The 15,694-nt window shown below is 33.8% G+C and overlaps 1 protein-coding gene across 1 annotated transcript in view; it reads left to right on the plus strand.

The window, feature by feature from the left end:
- The window catches only part of ERC2 (ELKS/RAB6-interacting/CAST family member 2), a 526,287-nt gene that overhangs the window by 212,631 nt on the left and 297,962 nt on the right, over nt 1-15,694 (plus strand). The window contains exons 10-14 of the mRNA XM_075159071.1: nt 3,096-3,236; nt 3,789-3,929; nt 7,368-7,403; nt 13,326-13,355; nt 14,214-14,407. Of these exons, the coding sequence (XP_075015172.1) occupies nt 3,096-3,236; nt 3,789-3,929; nt 7,368-7,403; nt 13,326-13,355; nt 14,214-14,407 (542 nt within the window). The remainder of the gene's footprint in view (nt 1-3,095; nt 3,237-3,788; nt 3,930-7,367; nt 7,404-13,325; nt 13,356-14,213; nt 14,408-15,694) is intronic.

The following is a 15,694-nucleotide window of genomic DNA, read 5'->3' on the forward strand; positions in this document are numbered from 1 at the left end:
ACCGCTCGTGACCGGCCGCCAACTGGATTTAACTCCGTTCACCACAACTCTCTTCTAGCCCTTTGAAAAGGTTTTCCTTAGGAACTGAGTAGCAAATAATAACTATACCAATATTCTTATTACAAGATTATTCAGTATAGTGCTGATTATTTTCCAATGTCTAAAAGATTCAAAATACATTTATTTACAAACTTAAATATAACTACTTATTTGGTAAAGATCTTTATCTAATCGTTTAAAACCTGATAATATTTAACATTAATTTTACTAATACATATAATTACATTATAAAATACTCAGTGTGATGCATTTTTTAAATTTTTACTATTGGTGAAACAAATTACTACAGCTGGAAGCCAATATTATATAACTGGAAGAAAAAAATTAATGTATCAGAGGAACATAAATGTTTGAAATGGCTCTGTAAGGGATATATTTGAAATATATGACATGTTTTTCACTTAGACCTAGTTTCACATCCAATAATAGACTGGTCATATAGCAAGCATCTATGAAGATTAATACCCTACATCTGCTTTTGATACTTGATCTTAACAGCTCATGTTACATAATAAAATATGTTGCATTATAGCTTATGTTTGCTATATAAACATAATGCAAAAGTAAGTTAATTTTTAAATATTTAAAATAACAATAAGGAAATATAAAAATTAAGATTTAAATTAAAATTCTAATATGCTTAATTGCACTTACAGTGGGGTCTACAATTAGCTGTGTGATAAGCAACCACAAACATTAGAGACATTCCAAAGAAGTAAAGATCAATATGAGAAGCTGAATTTTTCTATTTCTTGAATTGGCATTTAAATCTTTCAGGGAAATGCCTAACTCATTACAGTCAAATTGATTTAAGGGTAGCCAAGTTTTAAATCAGTAATTTAAAATAGTAAAATATTTATTCTGTTCATACAGAAACTGATTATCAGTTTTAAACTGTATACATGCAGATAATATGGCATTTAAATGATAGGAGAGTGACTTAAATGAGAGATCTGCAACAGATGCTTAGTGAAAGGCAGATATATAGAATCTGAAAATACAAGGGGACACTTATGGCAAAGTCTTCTGAAAACACTGTGTGTGTTCCATTTTCTAGTAATTAGTTCCTTTGCTATGCAGTGCGAAAGGAGGAACAGACAACTAGCAGAGGCAATGGACAGTTGTCAGCAGAGTTGCTGATGTGGTCAGTGTTACAAAGGGATGAATTGTGAAAATGGGGAGAGAGCCTGAGCAGAAGAGAAACAACCAGTGTTTGAGGTACAGAATCTAGGAAACGTCTCTGCCTATTCCATAGAACCAATGAGACTGGAAAAGACCTCTGGAGATCACCGAGTCCAACCCAGCTGCTCAAAGCAGGGTCAACTAGAGCAATTAGCTCAGGATCTTGTCCAGTTGGGTTTTTAATATCTCCAAGGTTGGAGACTGCTGGGATGAAAATCGCAGCCTTGAGTTTAGGCTCTTTTTTACGCATGTAAGTGTTGACAGTTGGCTTTTCACAAAATATGCCTTGAGCTTTAAAAAGCACAGACGCGTCTTCAGAAGATCCTCTAGAGCTTGGAGGAACATCATACCTAGTGTATGGAGAAAATGAATGAATAACCAGGATTGTCTGAACAATATATGCTTTTTAAAAGTGCTGTTACTACTTAAGCTAATTTTGATAATGAATTAACTTTTTGCTTCCATTATAATGACTAAGTTTATTGCAAATCAGAATGGGATATACAGCTGCTGAAATGTTGCTTGCATTGTAATGTTTGTTGAGATATAATGACAACTGAGAGTATATTGATATGGGCAAAGGTAAAATTTATGTATATGTGCAGTATATATGGCAGTATAAGGAATCATGGACAGAGGGAATTAGCGTGAGATTTTTCTCTCTTTCTAATATAATTAGACTTCCATCAGTCTTGTCCAGTTCTATGAAATAGTATTTTAAGTATTTATCCCACTCTTGAACCACTTCGTGGAGATTTCAAGCATAAATACAAAAGGACTTGAATAGGATCCATGAGTATGCTGATGATTCTATCTGAGCCACACCACTGGTAGCGTAGAACTTCATCAGTCAGGATGTAGTTTTGTCCCATGTAGGTTTAACTTTCCTAAATGATGTTGCTTCCACTGCCTCCCTGACTACCACTTCCAAAATGATACTAGTAGTTCCCCTGATGCTCTGCTTAAATTGATCTATTCCCAATTCAAATGCAATTCCAGTGGTTATTTTATTTTACCCTAAGTATTTCTCTCTGATTAGTATTTGCATCCTTCAAGTATTGGTAGAATGTGATTTTGAAGAATATAATCAAAGCTTAACAAAACCATACTACTGCATCTGCTTTTTACATTTCACCCTTTGAATTCATCACCCAGTCCTTGACTGGTGATTTTCAACAATCCTTATAACAGTAACTGGAAATCAGCAAAACATTTAAAAATGTGGTTGAGTTTAGATGTGTGTAGGGTTACTGTTAATTAGATGAAAAAAAATCTTCCTTTGCATATCATAAGTTGTATCAGGGTACATTTTCCATCTCTTGGACAACTTTTTTTTTTTTTGTTCTCTCAAAATATAATACATGTAAACTGTAAGTTACTGATAGTTAGCAAGTGATCGATTTCTAATTAGATTTGGAATCTTGAAAACTTCTTGCAATCACTATAGATGCTACTAGCATTCAAAAAACATAACTAAATTCAAGCTGAGTAAACCAGTCATGGCCTTTCTGTTTTGAACTTTTATTCAAGACTTCAATCACTTATGAATACAGGAAATACATTCCTGAGATGAATAACTTTCCATATCTATCACAAGACTGAAAATCTTCATATCAGTATAGATATCTAATGAAAGTTATGTACTGTGTTACTCTTATTAAGTATTTAAAACCTTGATCTGATGCTTTTGAAATCAGGAGAAATCTTGCATTGACTTTAATACCATTAACTCAATCATCCTCTGCTTCTGAAGGTTGACTTTTCTAAGTGCTACTTAATGTAAAGAAATTTTATTCTGTCTTTTCTTAAAATGATTCCCAACTTTTCCATTTTGCAATTCTTTTCCTTGTTAGGAAAGAATTATAGAGCGCTTGAAGGAGCAAAGGGAGCGAGATGACAGAGAAAGACTTGAAGAAATTGAATCTTATAAAAAAGAAAACAAAGACCTGAAGGAGAAAGTTAATGCTTTACAAGCTGAACTGACAGAAAAAGAGGTCAGTCTTTTCAGTAAAATCTATGTTCTTCTATCTATGTCATTATGATGAAAGAAAGTGCATTAAGATTACTCTTGAATCATTTTACGTACTGAAATTCTGCCACTTCAGTGCTCAGCTTCTGAACTGCTATTTTCTTAAGCATTCTTCATAGTCCTCACTTTTGTACATAAAATATTGCTTTGGTTTTTGCATAGTTGTGTGTCATTATCTCTATTTTTTCCTTTACATAAGCCCCCAGTAGGCTCAAATATTCCATTGTTGCTCCTGTTTTCATTTGTCAGTTAGAGCAATAGACTTCAAAGTAATTGTACCTCCAGAATATAATGTCAACTTGTCTGTATTATGAACGTTTCTATGTTTCTATGCCTGCTCTTGTGGTTCCAATTGGTTGTATTCTCAAAACGGTGTCTTTTGCTATCAGTGCTTATCTTTGTGTCAACTCTTTTTGGGAAAGGGGAGGGGGAACAGGATTTAAGTGATTACTAAGTTGGCAATAAGTTAGCGTCCTGGTGACTAGGAATTAACTTTTTACTCTTGATCGTTTTTCAGTCTAGTTTAATCGATCTCAAAGAACATGCATCTTCATTGGCATCAGCAGGGCTGAAAAGAGACTCCAAACTTAAGTCTTTAGAAATAGCCATAGAACAAAAGAAAGAAGAGTGTAGTAAGTTGGAAGCACAGTTGAAAAAGGTAAGTTTCATCTTAAAACAAACAAACAAACAACAACAATCAGAAAAACAAAAAACATCCCCCACCCTCATTTTGAAAGGATGAGCTTATTTACTCTTCTGGAGTAAATCTAAAGTCTTATGTTGTTTGCTGATGCTTGCATCAAATACGGCTAACTTTTTCTTAAGAGGCTTGTACCAAAGCTACTAGCAAGCCTCAGAAATTATCTTGAATACCTATATGAGGGGATTCTGAGAAGCTGCTACAATAGATGAACTGGGAGCAGGACATTGGAGGGAAAGTAGAAGGGCAGAAAGAAATTATCAAACCAGCAATCTGTTTGTATATGAATTTATACTGCTATTAGAAGTAGGCTGAAATTTTTGCACTATGGGAAAAAATTAAAGGCTCATCCAAGAAATGCTCTACTTCCTAATCAAAAAAATTCTGCTTCCAAAATGGAAACTCTAGCTAGGTTTTATTTTGACATTTTTTTGGCTTTGTTGGTGAACACGTTTGCGATAATTAAGCAAAATAATGCATAGTTTATCTCAGCTAGCAATTCAGTATTTCTATTCAGCAAGTAGTGGAAGCAAGCATTTAAAGGAAAACATACAAATCCTATATTTTATAACATGGTTTTATTTAAATTGATGCATTAAAATAGTTTTTGCTTAAATGATTTGCAAGTTTGTTGATGCTTTTTCTACCATACATTGTTTCTTTGACCTTTTTCTGTGTCATTTGGTAATGTCTGCTCTCATTGTTTGAACACCAATCTCATGACGTATTTGATGGGTTTAGGCATTATGTTTGCCTTCTGCAATTCATGATTAAGTGTATGTCAAACATTAATTTTTTTATATTGATATCTAATGTTTCATTTTCTAGAAGAGAATATTTATTTGTTCTATGAATGTTACTACTGTCAGGATAATATTCCGACACTCTTTTTACCCAGGTTGAGTAGTAACCTGCTCTGTGTTTAAGCAGTGTTTCAATAGCCTTACCTGTGAAGAAGGTATTGCAAAGTGTAAAGGATACTAGAGTGTAAACCCTATACTTCTATTATTTTTTAATTTAGAAGAAATATGTGCAATTAGGTGCCTGTGTTACAAGTTTAGTTGTGGAGAGGAAGGAAAGGAATATTTTTCAATAAACATATACAAAAGCTTTTAATGGAAACACAACTACTTTAAATGTTTGATAGCTTATAAATGCTATTGATATCAGAATGAAAATATCTAAAGAAGCTATTTCTCTGGAAGTTCTTTATTTTGTTTTCTTTTGTTAGAAAATGTGTTTCTTTACTTTGTACTTCACTACAAAATATACTTCATTAAAATCTGAAATATCTTATTTTTTCATTTTAAAAACCAGTTAAAAACCCTAAAAGCACAGATCACTTAAAAAAAAAAAATCAAAATCCTCTTGAAGGACTTGAAATCCTAAGTCAATCTTTTATGACTGTACAAATAAACACATCATACGGTCATGGAAAAATAAGCACTTATAAAAGTCAGAGAGTGTCTGGGACGTCTTTCATATAAAAAGGGAGTATGTTCCCTGTGTATAAATATAAAGGATTATTAAATGAAAGTTGAAAACATAATAGTTTTATTATATCATAAATACAGCATAAAGCCCCAATGGAAATTCACCCAACAGTTGTAGGAGACCAGGTATTTCCACAATAAAATGTAGTTACAACCTTCTTTGTGGGCATGTTTAGTTGAACAGAAACAGTGACTGTTAATGATAGTAGACTCCAAACAGTAATTTTCAATTCACATTTTCTCTAATAAAATACTTTATGTTCAAACCTGTAAATATCCTGTGTTAAAAGTAATTGGTCCCCAGAAATCTACCTTCGCCATGTTTTCACTCCTTAGGAAACTAACTGAAACAGAAATCTGGGTTATTCTTGCATATGTCTGAGTTAGAGTAGGAGGGAACATCAACATAGTTCAGAGCAAATTAACCTGCATATCCCATAAGTGTGCTTATGTATGAACATTAACCACTACGGAAGCTAGAAGGAATGGGCAAAGTTTATATCTATTTTTCAAAAGTGACTCCAAAGGGCTGTCTGTTATTTTGAGACATTTAATGCAGCTTACACATTACTCCTCTCTAAAAATATCATAGAGAAGGCACTTTTCATTATGGTATTGTACAATCATCATAGTTTAATGTTGATTTATATGTTTTAACAAATTATACTAATAAATATGAAGATAGTATTCTGTGCACATTTGCTAGGAGTTAGTTTTCCATGAGCACTAATGGTAAAAAGTACTATGCCTGAAAGAAAAACGTGTACAAGGGGCAAGTCCAAACAAAATCTGTAAATTTTTAAAATTTTTCTTCCCTTGTTTCCTCTCCTTCCTGTTTTTGGAGAGAATAAGATTCATTTATTCATAATTAAGATGTTTTTGATTGGGTCTGATTAGATCCAAACATTTTTCAGTATTAGTTAACTGGATTGTCTGCATTTCAGCAGGAGAAAGCATGCTGATTCTAAAACCACTGTTTCAATTCTATACAGTAGACACATTTCAAAAATTAATAAATAGGATATTCTTAGAGAGTAATTATTCATGTGACCGTGCTATATTTTGGGACACAAAATAACGTTTAAAACCATAGACATGCTTATTAAACTTTTTGTGACAAAGATTATGGATTGAAATTCATAAAATTAAAAAAAAATCATAAAACCCAGAAGAATGCTCAATACTTTTTTTTGCCAAAATTCCACAGACTTTTTGTTGACTTACTTTGTATTCCTACTAGTGAAAGAACAGCAGGAATTACCTCATAGGTAGCCAAGTGTTTTATATATATATGTGTGGGGTGTATATATATATAATCCTATTATCCACTCTACAATTCCCTCCTTTTGTTGTTTTTCATTATGTTAAATTTACTTGCTTACTGACATATTTGCAGTTGCTAAAGTACTTTTTGCCAAGCTGTACTGTTCAAAAGTCATTCTGCATAGAAAATTCAGTCTTGTGTTAAACAAAAGGAAAGTAATAAATTTAATGATACAATTTAATTAATCTTTTATTATTACCATCTTTGAAGCTTTGGTGATAAATTGCAGCCTCAGCCAAAAGCACTTCTCATGATTCATTGCTTGAGACCAGCACTTAATGTATCATCAAAAGTGGACACCTTTCTTTATTTCATGGGTTATTTAACTTGAGAAAGGGAAAGTAACACAAACCTTAAATTTCTTACTCCAGCTATTCTTTTTTAGGAGCCAAAGTCAACATTTATGTTTCCCCAGTGCCTCTCACTTTCACCACGGAATGTTTAGAATCTTAAATTTCTACTTTCTTATGACAAGTTCTTCTGTGCAAATGCACTGGTTTTGTTGAGCTAATGCTGTTTTCCTGGATCTTTCCTTCTTTTCCTGTCTGTGCTTCACTCCCTTCCAACTTTGCAATGTAGCAAGCTGAACAGTTGTTCAATCAGATGTACAATCCAGTAAGTTCTTTTTTTAAAATGCCCGCTGTAACATATGAAAGCATGAGGATCCATTACCTTACTGTGTTGTGCTCTTCCTCTGTGGAGCTTTGCAGAATACCTCTGATGCTCACAATGCTATATTCATTATATCCAAATAAATGAACTTTGTGGACTTCAAGGCCATTTTAAGATATGTATTAAATATGTATTAAATAGGTACATACAGTATTTCTGAGAAAAAAAACATCCTAGCCTTTAGGTCCTCAACTTCTCCATTAGAAAAAGCATGCAGATGATTTTTTGGTTTTTGGGATTTTTTTTGGTTTCTTTGCTTTGCTTTGCTTTTTAATTCCTCCTGCTCCAGTACTTTATTTGATCCTTCAAACTTAAATAACTTCTAATTCATTCAGTTTATCTTAAGTGACTGAGTTGATTATGTGAATACTAATATCCAGGACATGACTGGTACTATCGTCAAAATATCCATACGATTAAAATAGTTCAGATTAGTTTTACTCATAAAAGACTTTATACATTCAGCATATATATATTAAGAATATGGAAACATTGTATTTAATAGAAGAAAATGCTGAAATATAAAATGATGAACGCAAAGAGCAGTGTTTGAAAAAGCCAAACAGTATTACTTTGGCTTGTTTAGCATTATTATTCTTGCCAACGTCTGCTTTAATTGCACAATATCGACCCTTTTGACTTGACTGTGTTCCTTTTTCAATTTAAGGAAGAGCAGTAACAAACGTTCTCTCTGTGGAGAACGGTTTTCATTTTTTGTCTGAAACTCTTACATTTAATGTGCTGCGAGCATCACAGGACAGAAAGAATGATGTAACTGTAATAGCAATTTACAAGCTATAGTTTACATAGTAATCATAGTTGGAATTACCATGTAATTGGGATAGTGTATTTAGAAGAACTGGTTTTGTAGCTTAAGTAATGTGATACTATGCATTAGGGAAGGTATTGCCTTCACTGAAGTCAACGGGAATTTTGCTGTTAATGTCGGTGGACCAGGATTCCAGCTTTGGAGTCTATTATTGCTAAGTTTTGCAGCTTCTAACCATGTAATGGATATGTCATGACTTATGTATGGGGAAAGAGAGTCCCACAGAATATGCTGTATTTACTTTTAAAGTTATTGGTTAACTGTTTGTAGAATGCAGTCATAACTTGATTGTAAATAGCATAAAACCTGATATTATCACCTTTACCATCCAGCACACTGCTGGTCAAACAGCTTTTCCCTTTGAATGATAAATCCTTTTTTCTGTATCATCTTGGATCGCCTTTGTGGTAGTTATGTTTCTATTCATATCATTTGCACTCCTACTGTGCATGTCTTTTCAGACTGGAGTCTTTTTTGTGTTAGTTTTTCTCTTGATTTTAATAAATGTTTTCCAGTCATTATTTCAGTATTAGTTATTCTGCTGTATGGAATTTGTTTGTTACTACCTAGTCTATTTGTGTGTGGTATTCAAAGTCAGTCAGTCCTATTTTAATTTTATTTTCTCTGCCTTTACGTGCTTAACGTTTAAAAGGACAGCCTGTTGGCAGTTCCGAAATAATGGATGCAAGATCCTTTTCCTTCGGCACCAGGCAGCAATTGTAGTATATCCATGAGACAGGTTTTCTTAAATAAACTTTTCTTGCTCATCTTCTTTCTTCTCCTACTTATATATATCAGTCTATTTTAACAAACTAAGTAATGATCCTCTTCTCCCCGCAGACCACCTAAGGTCTTGAAATGAAATTGTGATTTGACTGAAGTCAATGGCAACATATTCTTTGAATTCCACAAGGCCAAGATTTCACCTTTGTTCTTTGAGATGGCATAATAGCAGTTAGCTGAAACATTTTTTTGTACTGCAAATTGTTATGATGCTTTATTTAATAGAATGTTTCCTTACCTTTTTTTTTGTTTCAGAGTAGTAGTGTTATGAAAAACCAGATGGCAATCTAATCTTAAAATACTGAAGTTTTAATGCTCTTTTGTTTACATGTGTCAGAGAAATAACAGTCAACTCCTGAGTAGACCTCTTTTAACCCATGCAGTAATATAGCATTTTTTTTGTGGTGGAATGTGTTTTTTCTACTGTGTCACACAGGTATCAACTCCAAGACTTTCGTTTATTGCTGAATCTAATGTTTTTAAAATACAGCAATGGATAGAAGTGTTTTATTCTTATACACATTTGGGTACCAAAGTGGAGATGATACGGAAGGGGTGCAAATCCTGCACACTCTACAGTAAATGGTTTCACAATGTATTCACCTGTGTGAATAAGACGTGAACAGAATTAGGTGCACATTTCTTCATGTTTTGAAAGGTGAACTTTTTGAAATACCCAATGAATTCTTGTGCAAAATTGATTATAAGAAGTTACGTGATTGTTTTTGTCCTGTAATGAAAATATAATGATGTACTTAGTTTGGCATTCTGATCAACCTTTTTCTGAATAGTAAAGACTTAATTTTCCAAATGCTCCATCAGAGCAATGTCAGATTAAAATTTAAAGTACTTGCAGAATCCACTCTAAATTGCTCAAAACAGTCCCTAAAGTTAAGTAAAAAAATCTCTGACTTTAAGGAGACTACAAAAATACTAAGGTGACAGCAATTTTTTTTAGTTTATTATTGAAAGTAATAAAATTTGAAGGATCTTACAAAGTAATTCCTTGCATGTAAATTCTACTGTTCCTTTTTTTTTTTATGAAGTACTCGGTTGATTTCTGTGTATGTTTGTGTCTGAAGCTTTAGAAATGAAATACTCTATCTATCCATCCGTTTCTGTTATGCAGAATAATGCATGCATGATTGTACCATAAAATTTTAATAGACTAAATAATTCGTGTTGCATGTCTGTACCACACTATTATGGTGTCTCTGTAGGAAACTTGTGGTTTACATAAGGAAATGTTACTTTACTTCTAAAGTATTTGCAGTACTTATTAAGCAAATATCAGAACAGATGCATAATTACTGTAAGAATTAGTGAAATTCTAATAGTAGAGTGATACTCTATTTTTACTGAATTGTAAAAATAACATAAAACAACATAGTCACAAGATTGACAGACAAAACATTATAAATCAAGTGTGCTAGTTTGAAACTAGCCTAATCTGCACACACAAGTATTATCATTTATAGATACAGATTAAGAGAGCAATTACTTTGCTGCTGAAAGGTATGCATGAACCATACCTTGTGGCTAAGTCACTCAGCCATAAAAGCCCCATAAAACCAGAAAATGTATTCTTCCCAAGAAAGCAGAGAACTTAAGGAGAAAAAGGGGGACAGAAATGAAAAAAGAATAGAAGAGAGGAAAGCAGTAATAGGTAGGGACTTTCTGATTCATGTGATAACCATGCAGCTTCTGGTTAGAAGTGATCCAAGCCTGTCTCTCACAGCCTGGAAAAAAGCCAAAGAAATCTGCCCTGTCCGGGTGGGAGCAGGGTCAATGTCAGCTGAGCTGGCTTTTCTCTCCTTTGGGCCTACTGTTTGACCTCAAAAGTTAAGTTTCACCTGTCAACAAATCACCCCTGATCTGTACATAACAATTAAAAAAAAGTGCCTAGTTCAAATCCAAACACATCTTTCAAAGCCATAAAATATAATAGGGCACTTATAAGTAATTCTATGCCTTTGTCCTGGAAATGTCAGATGGATTGTGGTTTGCTCTCTTGTAGTATCAGCAGCTTTGTTTACAACATGAGGATTCCCTTCAAGGGACTCATTGCAAGTTAGAGTACCACCTGCAGAAAGCTCTTTTTAAAAAATGTTTTATGTTCTTGCTCTCCCTTTTTAACTAACTTTCCTTTCCTTCTTCATTAAGGCAATGCCCTTGTAGAAATCTGATTCCTGCCAATAGTCCAAAAATATTCCATAGGAAGTGCTTGTAAAAGTAGAGGCAACCAACTTAATTGGTGATTTGCAATACTGGGATTTTTTTTTTTTTTTTAAAAGATTAGAATAATCTTATACTTGCCTTTGAACTGAATGCTTACATTGATTTATATGTGACATTATGGATAACTGTGCTGCACCTCGAAACCCTGTATAGGTTGGATACTTAATCACATGGGATTTAATCATACCTTATAGGTTCCGCTTTGTGCTGAAAACCATGGGGAAATACAACGACCAAGTTTGTGCTACAGAATTTTCCAAAAACACATCCCACAAATATGGAATGGCATGAGTACCACAGAAAGCACAAGAACTGAAAATACTTTTGCAACTTTTCAAAATACTTTTGAAACATTAATTTCCTTAGTGTGCTATTGAGCAAGGATTATAGGACTAAACTAAAGAATATAATTTATATCTATTATTTCAGGTGATGTTTTAATTATAATCTATGCAGTAGATAATTTGTTCAGTACATTTCTGAGCTGCTGTGTGACAGGAGTATTCCATGATAGTTGAACATTTGGCACCTTTGCATTGGTGACACTATCGTGTTCTTGCCCAATTATGTATTTTCATTATAGAAAGTCCAATGTGGCCATGAAAAGCAGAAAAAAAAAGCAGGCTTCTGTCCCTTCTGCATTGCTGCTTGTCCTGGGTTAAAACTAGGGTAGAGGTGCGTGGGGGGAAAAAATTGTTTGGGCTGAAGCTAAGAGTTCCTGTAAGATAAAGTGAAGAAAAGACTGGTTAGAGGCAGGAAGGTGGGTGTTTTGCCTGTTATTTAAATGATGGAAGCAAGGCTGGTAAATAAGTGAATTATACACAAAAATAAACAGAAGGGAAAGAAAGGTGACAGGGAGGAATATGGAAGAGTGATAGCCTCTAGTGGGGAACTGTGAAATCCTGGATTTACCCTTAGGAGAGAAGGAGAAATCTGAAGAGCGATAGGGGACAACATGCTCTTTGCATAGGTTTCTTAGTATCTTAAAGGTGGGAGTTGGGTTGTATTTTTTTTGTCTATAGTGAATTTACCTTTATGAACCTATGGAATTATTTTTATTCTTTGCAAAAGAAGACTTCGTGTTCATTTTGGAGAGATAAAACATTGTCTAGTATCTTAATAGAGCTGATGGAAAATTGAAGTGGTTTGCAGCTGGAAATTGGTACACAGTCTCTCACATAATTGGCCCTGAGTCCGAGTATTACGTTTACTTCAAAAATTACAAAGCTAGTTGAAAGTAAATTTCTTGACACAGTTAACACCCGGTATAAAATAAATCAAAGTTTATTATTAAAGCAGGAAGATTTACGAGGCTGAAAAGGAATCTGTTGCTAACATCTCACCCAAACAGTAAAATCAAGATACTCTTTGGATGTTACCTTGAAACGAAAGTCCTGTATTTGCATAGAATTCAGGGCTGGAGCATGTATGATTGTCCAAAATAGAGAATTTGCAGAGCAAGGCCAGTAGGTTTAGTAGGCTTCTCCTTCATTCCCTTGGCTTATTTCGGTAACCAAATATTTCTTCTGAATAAAAATCTCACAGTAGGATAAATAACACTTAAAATCTACTATTTTTTTTTCTTATTATCCTCATGCTTAAATGATATGTTACATGCAAACCCCCTAAGTTTCTTCCCTAGTAATTTCCATTTTTAATTGTTGTATTTATACTAAACCCAGACTTGTTCTTTATTTATACAGAAAATTTTCACCATTGCAAAGAATATGAACCTTCTAGTATCTGTAGTTTATATTAATTCTTTCCAAAACCCGCATGTTTCATTTTGATCTGCATTTCTTTCATTGCTTGCTTGCATTGTCTGTTCCCTGAAATTAAGAAGGATAAGTAAGTCCACATCTTCTCTGAGTAATAAGATAGTTGGAGGACCTTCGGTTCTAAATATCCTGAATTTCTGTAAAATTCCTGTATGTTAAGAGAATGTTATCTGAATTTTCTATGTTTAATGTGCACTGCCTTAAACTACTTGTTTTTTCCTTGCCTGCTCTTTCAAGATGCCAATTAGGAATAATGGGAAGCAAGGGGTAGGCTAAGCATTGCAGTGCATTGTTGTTTCCATCTGTCTGTGATTATTCCAGCCAACAGTTTAAAGCACTTGATGCCAGATCATGCTCCCATTGAAGTTAATTGGGTTTTTGCCATTAGGTTTGATGGGAGTAGGATTGGGCTCTGCGCTGTTGTTGTTGTACTCATTGCGTTCTTTCTTGTCTGTGAAACTGCCACCCATCCATGCATGTGTTTGCCAGGTTTGTGCTGTTTTCACCAATGGGCTTGTTCTTCTGATGTTTCAGGTTAAGTATTAACGATAAGAGAAAAAGGATTATTGGGTAAAATGTCTGCTGAAAGCAACTTTTTAGTTTATTGGTTTGTCTTTTAAAAACAGCACTGCATGAAAACAATTTCTTCCTTTTAAATTCTTTGTATCAAACTGCGTTTGAAACATCTGGTGATACAGATTACAATATGTGTGTGTGTATATATATATATCTGTGTGTGTATATATATACATGGACAAAGTGTGTGTATATATATACAGGGAAAGAGAGAGAAGTTCTCTATATATTTGAAACGCTTTAAAAGCTTAATGTGAATTAAATGAATTACAAGGTGATTTTTTTAATTTAAAAAACAGTCTTAAAATATGGTCACTTTAATACGTAAAAAACCTTAATAAATCCCCTCCCTCTTCAGTATGATAGCATTTGACTATGAAGATATTTTCATTCCTTTTGATAATGCTTCTGAAGAAAATATTGTCATCGGACAGAAATACCCATAATCCTTTTTAATGAAAATTTGAACTACGAGACTGAAGAAGTAAAGCTCTTAAAGCTATATAAATTGTTGTCATCCTCATTTTTTTAAAAATATTGATTCTGAAGGCTCATGAGGCTGAAGAGGAGGCACGGATGAATCCAGAATTTGCAGACAGAATGAAACAGCTTGACAAAGAGGCATCGTACTATAGAGAAGAATGTGGCAAAGCTCAGGCTGAGGTTGACAGACTTCTAGAAATACTCAAGGAAGTAGAGAATGAGAAGAATGACAAAGATAAGAAAATTGCTGAGTTAGAAAGGTAATTCTTGTATTATTTGTCTTACATTGAGTGGCATTTTTATTTACTTGATCTTCATTGCAGAGCAGAGAAGTTAAGAGTGGAATATGTTTTTTAACAGAATATTTGTTATGTCTTGTAAAATTGAATCAGAAATGAAAAAAAAATGGCTACCTGAGACCTGCATCTCCTGTCTGCTGACTTTGGAACAATTTAAGGTTTCCACTTTCTTAGTAGTCTCCATGAAAGAAACACATATAGGAAAAGCCATATGCAATTTACAGTGACAACAACCCTCCCAGAAAACCTTGTTGGGGAACAATCCTGTCTTTCTAGTAACTGGTAAATCAAAACTGTCCCCACACATGTTTCTTCAGTGTGAACAGCATCACTAGTTCTCAGAGATCCTAAAAAGTATTGGTAAGTATTTCTAACCAGTCTCATGTCTATTTAATAATAGTTGTAACTATTTCTCAGTGTTTCTGTAGTCTTTGTCTGCTTCAAATGAATATTTTCTGATGTTACCCAGGCAGTGTTTGTCTTATTTATGGCAAGGTTGTGCAGTCTTTCCTTAATGGAGTCAGGAGGGTTTTGGGATCCATTTTTCTCATGCCCTTTGTAATTAATGATTCTTGGAACCTTCTCCCATATGGTATACTGCAATTTATCTGATTTATAAGTGGATCTGATTTCTTTGTTCCTTTCCTGTACTTAGCCGCTCTTAGGTAAATGAAAGAGGGAATATTATGTTTTCAAATATCTTATATAATTGTTTTCTAGTGATCAAGTCAGAAGAAAAGTGCTTCGTGGTTCCAAAAGAGAAGTTTAAGGGATCTCATTGTTGTGATTATTGCTATAGTTCCAATCAAGACATAGCACTGCTCTGTCCCATTAGGGAGAATTATCATGAAAGAGGAGAAGATCTGCCGGAAATCTTGGTTACCTTAGGGGGACGAAAACAGCCAGCTTGGAAAGGAAGATGTGTAGAGCATCTTTTACTGATGATGACTTACCAACCTTCACAGTTATCTGTTGCCAAAACTTATCTTTCTCTGCAGATATTTGGCAAAGATTTAATAATGATGAATGGTATATAGTTATCAATCAAAGTGTCATGAAAACTGAGACCTCAAATTTAAAGTGAAAAAAGATTTGTACTCGAAATAGAACTGAGTGTTTACATGAGGACAGCTTTAATTAGCAGTTACCTCTCTCACCACATCAGAATTTTAGAATACTGTGGTATTTGCACCGATTTCAATGTGTAAAGTAGATACCAGAGGAAGCTAGTAATGAAGTGTGGTCACT

The sequence above is a fragment of the Calonectris borealis genome, chromosome 10 (assembly GCF_964195595.1).
Source record: "Calonectris borealis chromosome 10, bCalBor7.hap1.2, whole genome shotgun sequence".
NCBI lineage: Eukaryota > Metazoa > Chordata > Aves > Procellariiformes > Procellariidae > Calonectris > Calonectris borealis.